At 32.3% G+C, this 17,256-nt stretch overlaps 1 protein-coding gene across 5 annotated transcripts in view; it reads left to right on the top strand.

Annotated features, from left to right (window-relative positions):
* Positions 1-17,256, top strand: part of Suco (SUN domain containing ossification factor) — a 68,776-nt gene that overhangs the window by 15,290 nt on the left and 36,230 nt on the right. For 3 of the 5 annotated variants that reach the window (XR_013088410.1, XM_076831403.1, XM_076831401.1), the window contains exons 2-9: positions 4,617-4,725; positions 7,107-7,217; positions 9,382-9,536; positions 11,335-11,472; positions 11,699-11,849; positions 13,990-14,113; positions 14,802-14,938; positions 15,467-15,534. Coding sequence is in view for 4 of the 5 variants with exons in the window: in XM_076831403.1 (XP_076687518.1) it covers positions 4,617-4,725; positions 7,107-7,217; positions 9,382-9,536; positions 11,335-11,472; positions 11,699-11,849; positions 13,990-14,113; positions 14,802-14,938; positions 15,467-15,534 (993 nt within the window). In the remaining variant the exon portion in view is untranslated. The remainder of the gene's footprint in view (positions 1-4,616; positions 4,726-7,106; positions 7,218-9,381; positions 9,537-11,334; positions 11,473-11,698; positions 11,850-13,989; positions 14,114-14,801; positions 14,939-15,466; positions 15,535-17,256) is intronic. The other 2 variants (XM_076831404.1, XM_076831402.1) reach the window with 1 other exon arrangement.

The raw sequence follows: 17,256 nt of genomic DNA, 5'->3' as shown, positions 1-17,256 counted from the left end.
GAGAATTTTTAGGGCAATTAAACTATTATGTATAATACTGTGATGGTAAATATATATCATTGTACATTCTTCAAATCCATAGGAATGTACACCACTAAGAGAGAACCCTGTGAACTATGGATGCTTGGGGATAATGATGTATCCATGTATGTTCATTACTTGTAATGGATATACTACTCTGGTAGGGAATATTGATCATGGGGAAGGCCACACATATGTAGGGGCAGAGGGAATCTGGGAACTGTCTTTACCTTGTATACAATTTTGCTGTGAGCCTAAAGCTGCTGCAGAAAATAGTGTATTTTAACTCAAAGCAGTCTACTTAAGTTGATTATTCTCACTGTATGTATGTTTGGTTTGTTAGCTTTTTGTCACTGTGTTCTCAGGAAAAAGTATCACCTATTTTCTTCCCTTCTCTTAAAATCCAAAAATGTTTTTCTTTTCAATGAACATTATAATGACTAATGTCTTGTGTTTACAATGTGCTGTCCACAGTTCTAAGCAATTTTAATCTGCTCATCAAATTCTCAAAACAGTTCCATGAAGAAGCCAATATTATTGTGAAGAAATAGACACACAGAAATATTTAAGAAATTGGCTAAGATTGTACAGACTGTAACTCTAGACCTTGTTCTTTTAATTCTCTTGCTAGGCCTATTAGTAAATTGTCATGATTGAATATATTTTCTTGTAATGTCAAACACCTCCTTAGGTCTTTGCCTTATCTCTATAATTATGATCCTGGTGGAAAGTGACTTAATTCAACCCTAAAGTGTGAAATTTTGGTATCCTAAATGGTACTCAAATGTGAGTTTTAAAATAAGATCTTTTGTTACAAATATTCTGTAACACCTTTCTGTATGAATGGTGAGTTCATGCCACGTTTTTGAGGAAGAATTGGTGAAAAGGATAAATATTCTCCTAGCTTCCAGATTCTTTTTCTTTTTTTAAATTTATGTGCTTGTGGCAGGGGCATGGTGTGGGGGGAGAGTAGTAATGGTAGTGGTAGTGATAGTGATGGGAGAGGAAAAAAGATGGCTGTATTTCCTCTCTGCTGTGTGCTACAGGTCAGTTCCCCACAGAAAACTCTTTATTTATTTCATATTTATTAAGCACGTTATCTTTGCAAGTATTGATTTACTTAGGGAGTGATACAGTTATTATGAATTGGTTCTTGAGGAATTTACTTTTTAAGTACAAGAAAAAATATATATGAGCAAATCACCTTAAGAATAGTAAGTTATATAGGAGTGGCCACTTATTTTGAGTCAAAGGAAGATGTCAGGGCTCACAGATTGCCATGATCTTGATGTAGTTTCTGGTGCTACTGAGCCCGACCAAGGTGTTATTTTTTTAAAAAAGATTCTTCCAGAGAAACTTGTACACATGGTAGCATTTCACTATATTAATATGTAGCTTGCTCTTTCCTTTTGTTATTTTTAGTTTTAAGGTATTCATAGTTTAAAAAATCATGGTTCTACTTATTCCATCTACCTAACTTTTTACCTATTGAGCAATCTATCCCAAGCCCATTTCCCTCCTGTCTCTGGTAACACCAGTTTTACTCTATAATTCTATAAAAACATTCTTTAGCATCCGCATGTGAGTAAGAACATATGCCATTTGTCTTTCTGTCCCTGGCTTATTTCTCTTGACGTGATGTCCTCCAGTTCCATCCATGTGCCACAAATGACAGGATTTCACCCTTTTATGGCTAAATAATATTCCACCATGTGTATGATTGTTCTTCTCTTTTTACTTTCCTCTTGCCACTGGAATTTGCAGGCATATGGTTAGTCAGTCAAGTCAGTTTTTACTATTCGTTTTCTTCAGTCTATAGTTTGGAGTCTCTTGCCAGTTGATCCAAAACAGACATGACAAAAAGAGCACAGGCATTGAGGCCTCTTTACTGGATTGTGAGCTTCTTTGGTGAAAACTTTGAAGTACAACTCCAGAGCTCCCCTTTGATTTGTAGATTGGAGTTTTATGAAGCTTGGAAGGATATGGTAGATTATTGGAGCAGGAGAGAGGGTGAAACTTTGTTTCAGATGACAGCCTGTCCTGATCATACCACAGAACCAGTGTACACATCTGGGTCTCCTTCCTCCAGTCCACAAGGGATGTCCTTTATACCATTTTGGGGCCAACCAGCTCGAGGCTAAAAAAGCAAACAGTGAACCCTCATCAGTAGATAAGTTCATTTGGGATAATTATGGAGTTTAAAACATTGCATTTGATTTATTTTTGGATTTACACCTAAAGTTTTTTTTTTTCATATTTTTAAGGCGTCATTACTGTTTTCCTGTTAAAGGATGTGTGTGTGTGTGTGTGTGTGTGTGTGTGTGTGTGTGTGTCTGCCTGCCTGTCTGACCTGTTAGGAAGCATTATAAAATTGTTAATTGTATAGCCAAAGTTCAAATGTCCTGACTAGTGTTCATTTCATTAAAAATCAGTATTAAAATGATCCACAAATTAAAAAAAAAAAAGTCAACAGTTCTAAAAGTAAAAGGTCTGGTTCTAAGCCCCCCCTACCTTTTCCCTATACAACCATGAAGCGAGGTTCCCCTTTTCCTCATTTTGTCTTTTCAACGAAACTGCTTTCATTTCCTAGCTGATTTTTTTGGTATTTACCTAAGTGCTACAGGTGATTCTATTAACTATATGCTACTATAGAGTTCTATCCTAATTTGATTTAGATAAGTACTTGCTGTTTACAGTTGAGCCAGGTAGTAGAATCTATAATCAATCATTTTTCCTTTTCTACACTTTTTTTTTTTTTTTTTACTTTTCCTGGAACTAATATTTGACTTGTTTTATTGTTTGTTTTCTATTTAATTAAAACATATAATAAAGAGTATCATCCAGTGTATATTCTAGACTTTGAAAGATCTCTCAGTAGTGCTGTCATTTACATCTTTTTAAAGCAGCAAGGCTCTTAAAGAGCTTCTGGTAGCTCCCATCTAGACTGGTTGCCTTGCATTCCTTGTTTATAGCTGTCACTCTGGGATTTCTCTTTCTAGAGCCCCCTGGGCTTTCCCTTTCTTTCTCTCTCATCTCAGTACCATATTGCTGTTATTATTGTTTCATGTAGGTCTAGTTCCCTCATATCAGAATCTTTTTGACAGTTTCTGGCTTGCTTTTTACATAAAAAGTTGCCCTTTTTATATCTTCAGTATATGGTTTTCCAAATGTTCCTTACATATAGTACCATTTTGAATTGTGTGAAATTGACATTCTTTTCAAGTAAAACAACTATCAAATACCAGCAATTTCATACAGTTCTTTGTAGTAGAAGATTTCTTGCTATTTGTTTCTTGGTATTTTATTTTTCTATTGTAAATGGAGACTCTTCTAATATCACATTTATAACTGTTGGTGATGTTTCTACTGAGAGTCTGTTAATGTATTAATTCTATATCTAGGACTTAAATTTTACATTTAGAACTTCCTTATGTAGGCAATTCTTTGGAATTTTCCACTTCTATTAACTTGTCATCTGCAATTAATGCAGGTAAACTCATTATTTGTAACTCAATAATTTTACTTTGTAACTTTTCCATTTGACATCTTCTTTATCCTTATACTATGTAATATTATATGAATATTTTTGTCTTGTTTCAGACCTATATAGGTGTGTTTTTAGGTTTCGTCACTAAATATTATATTGACTTTTAGGATTGTGTATTATGTATGTTTCCCATATTAAATGTACACATACTTTATTATTGATTTAGAGACGCTTGATGGATATATAATCAGATGTCTTTTAGTGGACTAATCATAAGACATTTTTCTTGATATGCATAGCAAACTAAGGAAATAGATTTTATTATATCAAACCAGTTTTGAATATCAGAGGTAAACTACTTAATCCAGCAGTGGTATATTTCTCCTTGGTATATTCCCAGAGACTTTTTAATTGTTTTCTGTAGAAGTTTTGCATTTTATTTCATAGGTAATGTTAACTTGCGCTATTTGTTAAATTTTTATACACTGTTCTCTATGTAAGAATAATTTGTCAGCTTTGCTTCTATGCTTTGAAACATGTTAGATAACTTTTGGAGTTATTTGTTCTTAAATATCTGGCAAAATTTAGAATAATATTGGCATCTTGAACTTTCTGAGTAGGTTAACTCTTTGACTTTCCTTCCTTGATAGGATGATAATTACCATGTACTGTTTCTGCGAAGTCTTTTTTTTAATATTTATTTTTTAGTTGTAGTTGGCACAATACCTTTATTTTATTCATTTATTTTTATGTGGTGCTGAGAATCAAACCCAGGGCTTCGCATGTGCTAGGCGAGCGCTCTACTGAGCTACAACCCCAGCCCGGAGTCTTTTCTTTTGTTCCTGTATAGGATTCAGTGGCATCTTACTTGGAATGTTGATAATGGCATCTTACAAAGAAACCAATATGATCTCATGTTTATACTTTTCTTAGGGCATTCTTCATCTTTAAATTGTTAAGTTTTTAAGGGTGTTGGAATGGGAGCCTGTTTATTACCTCAAATTTAGCCGATATAGGGACTATGTTGACTTAATTTCTTTCTCTCTCTCTCTCTCTCTCTCTCTCTCTCTCTCTCTCTTTGTTGTTGTTTTCCATGGATGTTTTCCAGGCTTCCCAGCTGGCGTGTATGTTGTAAAGAGAGTTCTTCAGCTTCATCATATTACTCTCAAGATGACAACTGTGCACTAGAAAATGAAGACATACAATTTCAGAAAAAGGTACTTTAAGTAAAGTTGACATTATAATTTGTGTACTCAGCTTTCTAAGACTGTTTCCAAACATTTAGAATAAAAGTCACTTCAAAAATACTTTGCCACAATTTTTGGTGGAAATTTATATTTTTCTTGCTTTAATATAGGGAAGTTGCTCAGGTTTTTGGATTAAGGTAGCTATGAGATTTATAGATACTTGTTGCTTGTATTTGGAATTTCATGATCATTCTTGGTCCTATAGTAAGGAGGGAAAAAAAGTGTATGTTCAGAGAACTAAAAATTAGTGCTATCTTTTTAAAAAAAATTTTTTTTAGTTGTAGGTGGACAAAATATCTTTGTTTATTAGTTTATTTTTATGTGGTACTGAGGGTTGAACCTAGTGCTTCCCACTTGTGAGGCAAGTGCTCTACCACTGAGCTACAGCCCCAGCCCTAGTGCTCTCTTTTTATTGCCCAAATACTTAAAGGGTTTCTAAAGGTACCCCAATCTTATAAATGAAAAACTGTCAGAAATGAGTATAACAAGGATAATTTGTAGTTGGCAACTGTAGTTTCTTTTCTGTAGATATGTACAGTGAATAGATAGAATCCAAAGAAACCAATATGATCTCATGTTTCACCATTTTATATGATAAAAGATGAATATTGACTATTTGCTTTTGCCTCCAACTTCAGTGTATTGTCTACAGAATATTCGTGTTTATATATCATTCTTCTCCCCAAAGGAACTGCAGTTTACTGTTTCTCATGAACATGTTCAGATTTTTTTTCTGTTTGTATAGATATACCTTTATATGTGCATACAACTAATATTTTATTTCCATTAAGTGTCACATAAATATTCTGCAAATTGACTAATATCCTCCTTCACATGTCACCTTTTCACGTTGACTTGTTCTTCTAAATGACTGCATTTTCATTCCATCACACAGATAAACCATACTCTATTAATCATTTCCTTACTAATGGGCTTCTGCATTGTTTCCCAGCTGTATGTGTGCACGCAATATGCACAGTGCTTGTGTGTGTCAACACACAGATTTACAATTACGTTTACATGCCTAGAGGTTTTTTTTTTTTTTTTTGGCTTGATAGTTGAAACAGATTTAAGTTTTTAAGTTATGTGAAATATATTTCTGGATGGAATATTTAAAATTTTGAAGACTTGCTAAATACTTCTCAAAAGAAACTATAATTTTATCCTTTTCCCCACAGTCTTATAGACTTAAGTCTAATCTCTGATGGGATATATGGAGACAAAATATAAAAATGAATTTAATCAAAGCACTGAGCTGGGCATGGTGTTGCATGCCTATAATCCTAGTGGCCGAGGAAGCTGAGGCAGGAGGATCGTGAGTTCAAAGCCAGCCTCAGAAAAGCAAGGTGCTAAGGAGTTCAGTGAGAACCCTGTCTCTAAATAAAATACATAATAGGGCTTAAGATGTGGCTCAATGGCGAGTGCCTCTGAATTTAATCCCTGGTACCAAAGGAAAGGAAAAAAAAAAAGTATATCTATATACACTGAAAAAGGTACTGAGGAGGGAAACTACTCTTTCAGCAAACATTTAGATATTTGTGCCAGATTGACTCAGGTATTTATACTCTAGAAGGTATATTTATTTATTTATTTATTTATTTTTATTTATTTTTTGACAACCAGGTTAGCATTTTATTTCTCTATTCCTGACACACTCAAATTCATAGGAAGTGAAAAGATAACAGAACAAAATCAAAATAACATACAAACACAATTCAAAAACATTTAACCATCTATTATAGTTGTTCTTTGTAAAATACACAAAGTAAACAGAAACATCTTCATATAAATTATGCTTAACAATCTGTATATACTGTAAAACAATTGTTATAATTCACACTAAGATCCTAGTGCAAGCAGTGTTCTGTGAAAGTGCAAACAAAGTTAGTGATGAACAATTGATCACCGACTTACCACCTCAACATATTTTGCATTCAGCCAAATACTTTTTATGAATTTTAAAGTAACTTGACCACATTCACCTGAGTGCTTATTTAAAGACACAAAGGTATTAGAAGTTCTAACTTGAATGTGAGTAAAAAGACAAAAAAACTATGGGTGCCTTCATTTGTCGGATATTTATCACAGTTTACTGTTTTTTACCACTAGCTGGTAGGTGTAAAGTACTTATTAAGCAATCAAATGAGGTTTTTTGTGTATTGTACATTTTAAGTGTATTGATGAGAAAGGAGATATAGGAAAGTACACAGTAAGTATGCAAACAAATAAAAGTAAGTAGAATCAAATGTATAAAGGTCAGTTTTTTGGTTTTAGCATATAGAAAGCAGTGGTCTTTATTAAGTGTTATATGAAGCAATTTTATCAGTCTTTTTTTCTTTGTTGTACTATAGGATGAAAGAGAGGGACCTACTAATGCAGAATTATTGGGAAAATTGGGTTCAAATTTGCCCATTCCTCCAGAAGAAAATAAATTAAAAGATGACTGTATTGTGGATGTACAAGTAAGCTATGTTGCTTTGATTTTTAATAATTTGCCTTTTTCAACTACTTCAGAAGATAGCATACCTCTGTTCACCATATTTGTATTGTTATTTTTTAATTTTGAAGTACCATGTAATGGAACTTAATGTTAGTTATCTGCTAATAGTACTGCTTTTGATAAAATGAAGTTTACAGATTTAATAAATATGACTAGTCTCTTTGAAGTAAAAGTTTGAATGTAATTCCTTATTTCTTCTTAGGTTCTATATTGGTTCATTATAATGTCTACAATGTCTCTTCAGGTTTTCATATATAAGATTTTTTTTCTTAACTGCTTTATTTACAACAAAAGAAAGTAATTGTGTGAACAGAGTATTTTGACACCCATATTGCCATTTATGTGGAATATGAACTAGCATAATATTCTAGAATGTATTTTTCTTTTTATCTCATTGGGTATTTCATTCCATCAAACTTTATGAAAGATTAAAAAACTGGAATGAACACACTGTAGGCCTATCAGAATTTTGAGGCAACTGGAAATCATTTAATATCAGTAATGGTTGTAGGAACAGAGGCAGAGACACGAAGGAAAAACTGTCTCTTAATTTAAAAAAATATATTTTCAGCTCAGAATTAGGAAAAATTCCTTTTTGTTAATATAGCCAGTACTCTTTAAATTTACCGGGTTATATAAAGGAGATAAAGTGAGTTTCACTTTATTTGATTTTTGAAGACATTTGCCAAAGTTTTGTGAAAAGGAGTAATTACCTGTTACCTGTAACCCTTCCAATTATATGAATGGCTTCAACAGTCTTGCCATTATTTGTTTTCCGGTGTGCTCTTGCTTAGATACTTACCAATGTTTACATCTTCTGTACCTGTGCTATACTATAGTAGAATAGTTGTTACCCACATGTGGCTGTTGAGTGCTTGGAATGTGGCTAGTTCATACTGATTTACTGAAGCATAAAATACACATTGAATTTAGGTTTAAAAAAAAACATGAACTAGCTCATTTTTTAAAAATATTGATGCATGTTGATATGATAATGCAGTGTTTGATATTAATGTAATAGTTCGTTTCTCAACAATAATTATGCAAATCATTTATATTCCTTTGTGAATTTTTCCTTGTAATTATTCAAATGATTATAGTTTATATTCTCCTGATTCTGTGCCTTGTGTTTTGTTTTTGCTCCTGTACTGACCTTCCTTTTCTTTAAGACCTATCTCTTTCAATCCTTAGTAGTTCATAGTTTCTTTTCCTTGAATTGAGTATGAATTTCTCATTTGTTGATCACTTATTGAGCATTTGAATGCAAACTGTATGCTAGATACTTTAATGCTAGATACTAGAATTGTCAGTAATCAAGTGAATATAGTCCTTACACAGGCACAGTATAGTTCAGGAAGGGGGAAAATAAATAATGGCATTTGAGATCTTTTAGATACTATGATAAAGACTCTACAGTAAACAGTGGTGGCATGGAGCAAGCTAATTTTTTTTAGGCTTGGTGGTAGGGCAAGGGGTGCTATAGAAATTTTCAAATATGATCAGGTATATTTCAGATTATGTTTTTGAGAGGTGTGTGACCTAGGGCATTTAGGACTATGAAGGAACAGCAAGAATCATGTGTAGCTTTGTACAGCCATATTGTTGTTGTATTGACAGACACTAGCTCCTAAACTGCTTGGGGACAAGTACTTTTTGTTTTACTGTTTTGTATATTTAAATATATTTCTTAGTTGTTGCTAGCATTCATTAATTATAGTAAGAGGAAATATTTGTAGGTCCTAATACACTTTGGCATTTTTTGTGTGTGAGTGTGTGTGGTGCTGGGGATTGAACCCAGGACCTTGTGCATGCAAGGCAAGCACTCTACCAACTGAGCTATATCCCCAGCCTATTATAGGCCCTAATACAAAATCGGAAGTAGGAAGGGAGAAAGAGATAAGCGCTTTATGTAAATTTATGAAAAATGTGTGTTGTTGTGCCTGTATTTTAATATAAAATATATTCTTTAGGGTTGTAATGTTGGAAGACAGGATTTTTATACAAGTGCTTTAGTGGACGGACATTCTTTTATGGTTATTTTTTAGCTTTCTGATTTGTAAACTCTTGCTCAGCAAAAGAGATAATTTGTTAATCTCAACATTTAATGTAACTGGCTTTTTAAACAGCATACAGAGTCAGGAAAGTTAAATCCACCTGTGGTTGAGACACTCCCTGCAGTTGATTTGCATGAAGATACTTCCAGTGCAGTTGGGAACAGTGAAGATGCTGAAAATATTTCCAGCTCATCTACCTCAGAAATCACTCCAGTCTCAAAGCTTGAGTAAGTCATTATAAAGAAGAAGAAGAAAAAAATCTCCTTAGTTAATTTGGAAAAATCATTTAATATTAAAAGGCAACTTGATACTCCAGTTTGAAATTTCAACTGTTTAGCAGAACTAATTTTTGATACCTGCATTTTGTGTTTGTTTTGAATGTAATTATCTTATAATGAATTTGTTTATTTGGCTGCTTAATACAGTGAAGTGGATTAGATCCCAGCCATGAAGCTCTGCCTAGTGTAGGCCAAGTGAGGTTCTACTTAGGAAACATAGTGCTTATTTGAATAAAATTCCCTATAATTATCCAAAACTTGTATCAGTTATTAGTTTCTATTTAAGAATCCCTGGCATTCCATTTATAGTTTTGTTGGTGTGTGAAGAGCTACCTTTTTGAAATTTAATATTAAATACTCAGAATATTTAAGAATAAGTGATCTTTAATTTAGAACATCAGTTATGTATTCCTTCTGACTCTTTCCAGCAGTATTCCAAAAAACAAAACAATTCTCTTTATACCATATTAAACGTTTTCTTTATTAAATCAGTTGATATTGAGGAATGTCTGATACATAGTAAGAATACATATTTCAGCTAATATCATCATCATCATCATCAGTAGCCTCACTACTAGTTTTCATTGCAGGCACTTTTTAAATACCTGTCTTCTGGCTTGGCACGGTGATGCACACCTGTAATCCCAGCAGCTAAGGCAAGAGGATTGCAAGTTCAAAGCCAGTAACTTAGCAAGGCCCTAAGCAACTTAGCAATGCCCTAAGCAACTCAGCAAGACTGTGTCACTAAATAAACTACAAAAATGGCTGGAGATATGGCTGAGTGGTTGAGTGCCCCTGGGTTTAATCCCTGGTATTTAAAAAAAAAAAAAAGTCTGTCTGCCTCAGGAATGCAAGGGACAGGCCCAGGGAGTTGTACACAGAGATGTTACAATTATTGTTTAGGGATTTTCCCCAGTAAGGCACAAGGGAACAGAAAACGAATTGAGAAATAATGACATTATTTACATAAATTATAAAATAAAGAAATTTAAATTCTTATTTCAGAAACAACTTTAGGCTAGATATTGTATTCCTGAACAGTACATTCTATTTTCCAATATATTAGCCATGACTTCAGTGAAATAGGTGAGGCAAGGGAAATATTAGGGTGTATATTTTTAAAGGGAAATTCTAAAAATGCCTCAGAACTTCAGTGATATATCTTGAGATAACAGATGATTTTGATGGTATAGATAACTAATGTTAGTAGTATTAATATACTAACAGGAAATGTTAGTAGAATTAGTATATATAACAGGCAAATTTAACTTTAAAGAGGATACATTTAGAATAAATAATTAAAAAAATTTTTTTTTGAGGTGGGTACAGGGGATTAAATTCAGGGGCACTAGGCCACTGAGCCACATCCCCAGCCCTGTTTTGTATATTTAGAGACAGGGTCTCACTGAGTTCCTTACCACCTCGCTTTTGCTGAGACTGGCTTTGAACTCTTAGGATCTTCCTGACTCAGCCTCCTGAGCTGCTGGGATTATAGGCATGTGCCACTACGCCCAGCTTAAAAATCTTATTTTTTTATAACACCAAATACTAACCTATAATGTTTTGCTAGGAACATTTATTAGTAGTTGACATTACGTGACTTAAGTGAATTCTTGAAAACACATTCTGGAGAATTGTAAAGTTATTTTTTAATTATGTTTTGGAGTTCACTGATAGGTTTTTTTCTTTTTAACTTAGCTTCATTAGGTCCACTAAATTACTAAATTGTCTTTGTTGTTTCTTATAGTGAAATAGATAAAGCTGGTACTATCCCGATAGCCAAGGCAAGTGAAACTGAGCAATCTGAAACTGACTGTGAAGTTGGTGAGGCCCTGGATGCAGATGCAACAGTGGAACAGCCTTCCTTTGTCAGTCCACCTGAAAGGTAGGTGGAAACAGTTGTTTGTCCTTGGAATGACCATAATGATGACAGTGCGGTGTCTGAATGGACTTTGGTGTATATTTAATTTGACTTTATGATTGAGAGAGAGGTGATATCTTTGTTCTTTTCTTGGTTTGAATGCAATAATTATGGCATTTCGATTGTTTAAAACTTTGTTATCCAGCTGTAATTTGTTTTATTTATTTATTTATTTTTTGGTTTCAAATAGCCTTGTTGGCCAACATATAGAAAATGTGTCATCTTCACATGGCAAAGGAAAGATAACAAAATCAGAATTTGAATCAAAAGTTTCACCAAATGAACAAGGTAGCAACGATCCAAAATCTCCATTGAGTGCTTCAGATCATTTAAAAAATGAGGTTGGTATACAACTTTCACTATCTCTTACTTTATTATAAAGTGCATTCTTGTTATTAGCTACTCTTATAATAATTTGCTAACCATATTTGTCTCAAAATTAGGGCGATAAAGTAGTTAATGACAATTGTGGAACTGACATGAACTGTGCTTCCTGAGAGCAGGTGGTTATTTCATGGTATTACTTCCAATATAATTGTGTTTTGTTTTGTTTTGCAGTTCTGGGGATTGAACTCGGGGGCATGCTACCATTGAGCCATGTCCCTGGCCCTTTTTTTTTTTTAAGCTAAGTTGCTCATGCTAGCCTCAAACTTGAAATCATCAACTCCCAGCTTCCTGATTAGCTCCGATTATAGGCTTGTGCCACCATTCCTGGTTCCAGTACAGTATTTGTATGTACATTGTTCTGTGTGTGGACTCTTTGGTTATATATAATTTAATGAGTTTTCTGCCACCATCAACTATTTGTTGCCACATACGGAAAGACTTTATTTAAGCAGTTTCTCAACTATGTAGAAGTTATGACTATTAAATTTAAGAATCTTCAGCCAGGTGTACTGGAATACGCCTGTAATCCCAACAATTTGGGAGGCTGAGGAAAGAGGACTGTAAGATTGAGACTAGCAAGATCGAGACCAGCCTCATCAACTTAGAAACTTGCCCTAAGCCCAATTTAGTAAGATCCTGTCTCAAAAATAAAAAGGGATTGGGGATGATAAACAAGTGCAGTTAAAGAACAATTCAAACTGTAGCACACCCCCCATCTGCATTCATTCCCTTTTAATTTCAGATGTTCTTTTTTCTCTTTATCTTTTCATAAATTTTCAGTGAATTTGCATTTACACCTAACTATACTTCAGGCTGAAGAGTTTCAGTTTTAGGACCACTGATAAACACTTTAAGCATAGTCTTAGGAATATAAAAACGATTTAATAACAAACAGCTATATACACATTATTCAATTTAAAAAAAAAAGTCACAAATTGTATACCCTTCTCTCCTCATCAGATAGAACCATTATCTTCAATTTGTTGGATTTTTGAAATTTTATTTTAGAGCTTTCTAGTTAGCCATAAACAGTACATACTATTAATTTGGCATATTTTGAAATATGAATTCTTGCCTTAAGTAGCATTTTATTCAACATTATTCTTGATATTCATTGCTTTCAGTACTTTTTTACAGCTATTCTACTACTATAATTTGTCCATTCTTCATTTAATGCATATTTGAATTGTTTCTAATCACTTCAGCATTCTGATAGATTTCCCATGATTCGACAGACAAGCCATGACTTCCCACACAATAACTCACTTTTTTTCTCCATCAGATGGGTATAATTTATGTATTTCTGGTTTTCATTTGCATTCAGTTATTATTGCTCTGATTATATTTTTCTTGCTGAATTTATTGCTTTTATTGTGTTCCCTCGTATTGATTTGTAAGCATTCTTAGGAGTTGGCAGTAATCCTTTGTTGGCTAAATGTGTTGCACATACTTCTCTCAGTCTTTGGCTTATTATTTTCATATAATTTATGGTCTTAAGATGTTTTAAATTCTTAAATTTTTAATCTAGTCAAATGTGTCAGCTTTTTAAAACTGCATTCTGTATTTGTTAATCTTTTTACCACCCTGAGTCATAAAGATATTTTTTCTACTTTTAAATTGTGAAATAGTTTTTTAAATATTTAGATTTTTAAATCTAAGTGTAAATTTTTGAATAGAAAGTGCTTGTTATGAATTTTGTAGAAACTATATATAATCCATCTAAAATTAGTTTCCTTTAATAAATGTTTTTTAATTTAGATTTTAACATATATGCACTATAGGTAGAAATTTATTAATTTCTACACTTTGTGTATGGGTAATGTTTGCTCAGGATATATTACAGTTTTTATAAAACAACCTATGCTTATATCACTAACATGTGAAGGAAAATCTCTTGTGGTGTTGTGGTACATAGATAGAAAAGATTACAGTTCTTTTAAGAGAAATTCAACTTTTAAATAAATTGAAACTTTTCTATTAATGTTATTCATTACAAAGTTAGACTTTTGACAGAAACATTTGTTTTTACTTTTATTATTTATTAATCTAGTCTTTGAAGGTTGAAGTCTGTTTATTTTTTGGTATTTCTTACAGAGTGCTGATATTATAAAACCAGGAGAAACTGACCCTACATCTGTAGCAAATCCCAAAGATCCAGAAGATATACCAACATTTGATGAATGGAAGAAGAAAGTTATGGAAGTAGAAAAAGAAAAAAGTAAGGAAGCACTGATATTCTTTTATTAATTTTTTTAAATTTAATTGAGTGGTTTACATAGCTTTTCTCTTTTTTAATTGACAAAACAAAACTGATTTTAGAAAACATTGTAAAAGAGAAATTTACAAAATTGCTGCTACCATGCCATTTACTATTATAAACAGTTTTAGTCTTAATTAAAAGCCATTTGTGTAAATTATTGCCTGAGGATCAATAAGGAAAACAGCAGTGATTTTCATCTCAGTTTTCAAGAGGAAAATTGAGGCATAGAAAGTTCAGAGTCAGAAAACTTTAAACCATGTATGCAAAGTATTACTTTTACTTTTTTCCTCCTCACTTTTGTAGATTGAATCTCAGTTAAAAATTGTTACAGAAAGATAACATTCATCCTTAGGTAGAATAATATATATGCCAAAAGCTTTTATTGTAATGGACATACTTCATTTTCTGACTTACAGTATTTAGGTATAAATCAAGTAACACTTGCATTTTTGTAGTTACTTTGTTTACTGGTATTGTTTTAAAGCTATTGGGGTATTTTAAAGCTATTTTGAATTTCTTACAGATTTTTAAAATATTATTTTAAGCATTAAAACCCTGTCCTTCTCTAGAAGACAGTCTGTTGCTTTTGAGATCATTGTATTGCTGGGGGTGTTTTCAATTATAATCATCATATATTTCTAATAAGGTTTGTCTGTAGGTCAGTCATTGCATCCATCTTCCAATGGAGGGCCACATGCCACCAAAAAAGTCCAGAAAAATCGAAATAATTATGCCTCAGTAGAATGTGGTGCCAAAATTTTGGCAGCTAATCCAGAAGCCAAGGTACTTAAGAATAAATTTTCTTTTTTATAAGTATAAAAGACTACTCACTTTATTAATAAAATATAGGCATTAGTATGCTGGGGACTATTTGGGAGACTGAAGCAGGAGGATTGTGAGTTCAAAGCCAGCCTCAGCAATTTAGTGAGGCACTTAGCAACTCAGCAAGACCCTAACTCTAAATAAAATATAAAAAAGGACTGGGGTTGTGGCTCAGTGGTTAAGCACCCCTGAGTTCAATCCTGAGTATGAAAAAGAAATTTTAAAAGAAAATAGCTAATAGAAATTTATTTTCTTTACAGTAATAGACATTGAATTTTAAAATGGGTTGTTTCAAAGATAATTTAACTGTAGTCTTAACTAGTAGATTTTAGCCCCTTTTATGTTTTTCCTTCTCAAGTGTATGTTTCAGTCTTACGTATATTGTAAGATCTAAAAATACAGAAGCACTTAGACCACTTCAGAATTGAAATACTTTTTAAAAATTATTTTTCCATAAGTAATAGATTCCATTTCCTTGTTTTGAAATAGAGTACATCTGCTATTCTCATAGAAAACATGGACCTTTATATGTTGAATCCTTGCAGCACTAAAATTTGGTAAGGAATACAAAATTTTTAAAAGTACATTCTATATATGTTAATCTTTTATATCAAAGTTTAGATTGACTTATAATCATTTAATAAGTATTTATGATTAATGTTGGTACCATGCAAAATTGAGGACAAAATGCCTTTCCTTTTAAGGAGGTAAAAGAAAACCAGTGACAGATTTTGTTAAACAGTTATGAAATGATATAAAATGTATTGCTGAAAGGGTATTAGAAGATGTATAACTGCAAGGGAGCTTCTTAGAAAAGGAAGGATTCATAGGAAATGGCAGGTGAAGGAGTCACAGTGCTTTAAAAGTAGCATATTTTTTCTTAGTATTCTCTGTCTATGTAGTCACAATCTTCAGGGTTTGAGAAGTGTCTCCTTAAGTTAAATATATACACACACACAATTAATTAGTTCATTCATTCTAGTAGATCAGAATTATGGTGGCGATTTTCCTCAAGTAGGAAAATGAGCCTTACTCAGAAAGTCAAGGGTTGTTTTTGTTTCACATGGAAAATAAAGATAAAAAAGCTAGAAAAAAACAGGGTGGGGGACAGCTCTCATTAAAATAGAAGGAAGATCAGTAGAGGAAGGGGACAGGGGAAGAGGAGAGAAAGCTGGGAGGTACTAGAGAACAAAATTGACCAAATTTTTATATATATATATTGTGTGTGCGAATATGTAACATTGACTCCCACTATTATATAAAATTATAATACATCAATAGTCTTTTTTATGGTTTGAGTGGTATTTAACTGGGCCTCACTTATTGGATATTTGTGATGTTTATGATCTTTTTGCAAGTATTAGTAAGCTCGTGCATGCACTATCTTAATAATTGTTTGAAAATTTGGGAAGATTTTTAAACTGATTTAAAAGAAATAAGACTTTATTTTCTTTCCTTTTGTGCTATTTTTGGTAAATTATATTTTTTGTATAAATTTGTTTTCTATTTTCAAAGTTTTGAAAGTTGTTTTCAGAATTCTCTTATTATTTAAAATCGCTTCTGTATTAGAGATTTTTTGTGTTTAAAAAAATTCCTAATTTTTTTTAATGCCACCTCCTTTAATCTCCATAGAAATGTATCTGTTTTGGCTTTATCAATTCACTTCATTATATCTTTGTTCTCTCTTTCATGAATTTCTGCATAAAACTTTCATTTCTCTACATTGTTTAAGTTTAGTCTGTTGAACTTCAATTTTTTAAAAAAATTTCTAATGTACATATTTAAAGTTATAAATTTTCTTAATTTTATCCTAAATTTTGATTCATGGTGTTTTATGAAGCTACTTGTTAATATTCAGCTCTGTAAATTTAATGTAATCTTTTAAAACTGAGTCATAAATAGTTAAGTATAATTGAAATTAAGTTTAGCTTATTGATTTTATACAAAGTTCTACTAATTTATACTGTATTCTCTGTTTCTAAGAAAACATGAAAGATGAGGCAGAAAGATATTGAAAGGCATTTTAAAATCAATTTTAATGCAGAGTAATTAGTTTTATATTAGTATTTTACATACTTTGAAGCAGTTACATACAAATTTTAGAATTCTTATGTGTTCCAAGTGAATCAGCATTGTATACTTGGTGATGTGTTTATCTGAAAGCTTATTTTATCTGATATTAATGTAAGTTATGTCTTCTTAGAGATGAGGAACATTGTATATTAAAAAAAAAAACAAAAGGAGTAAAGGGCAATTAGCTTTTTGTTTTCTTCTCAATA

The sequence above is a fragment of the Callospermophilus lateralis genome, chromosome 13 (genome assembly GCF_048772815.1).
Source record: "Callospermophilus lateralis isolate mCalLat2 chromosome 13, mCalLat2.hap1, whole genome shotgun sequence".
Lineage (NCBI taxonomy): Eukaryota > Metazoa > Chordata > Mammalia > Rodentia > Sciuridae > Callospermophilus > Callospermophilus lateralis.
This window is presented reverse-complemented; position numbering and strand designations above follow the sequence as displayed.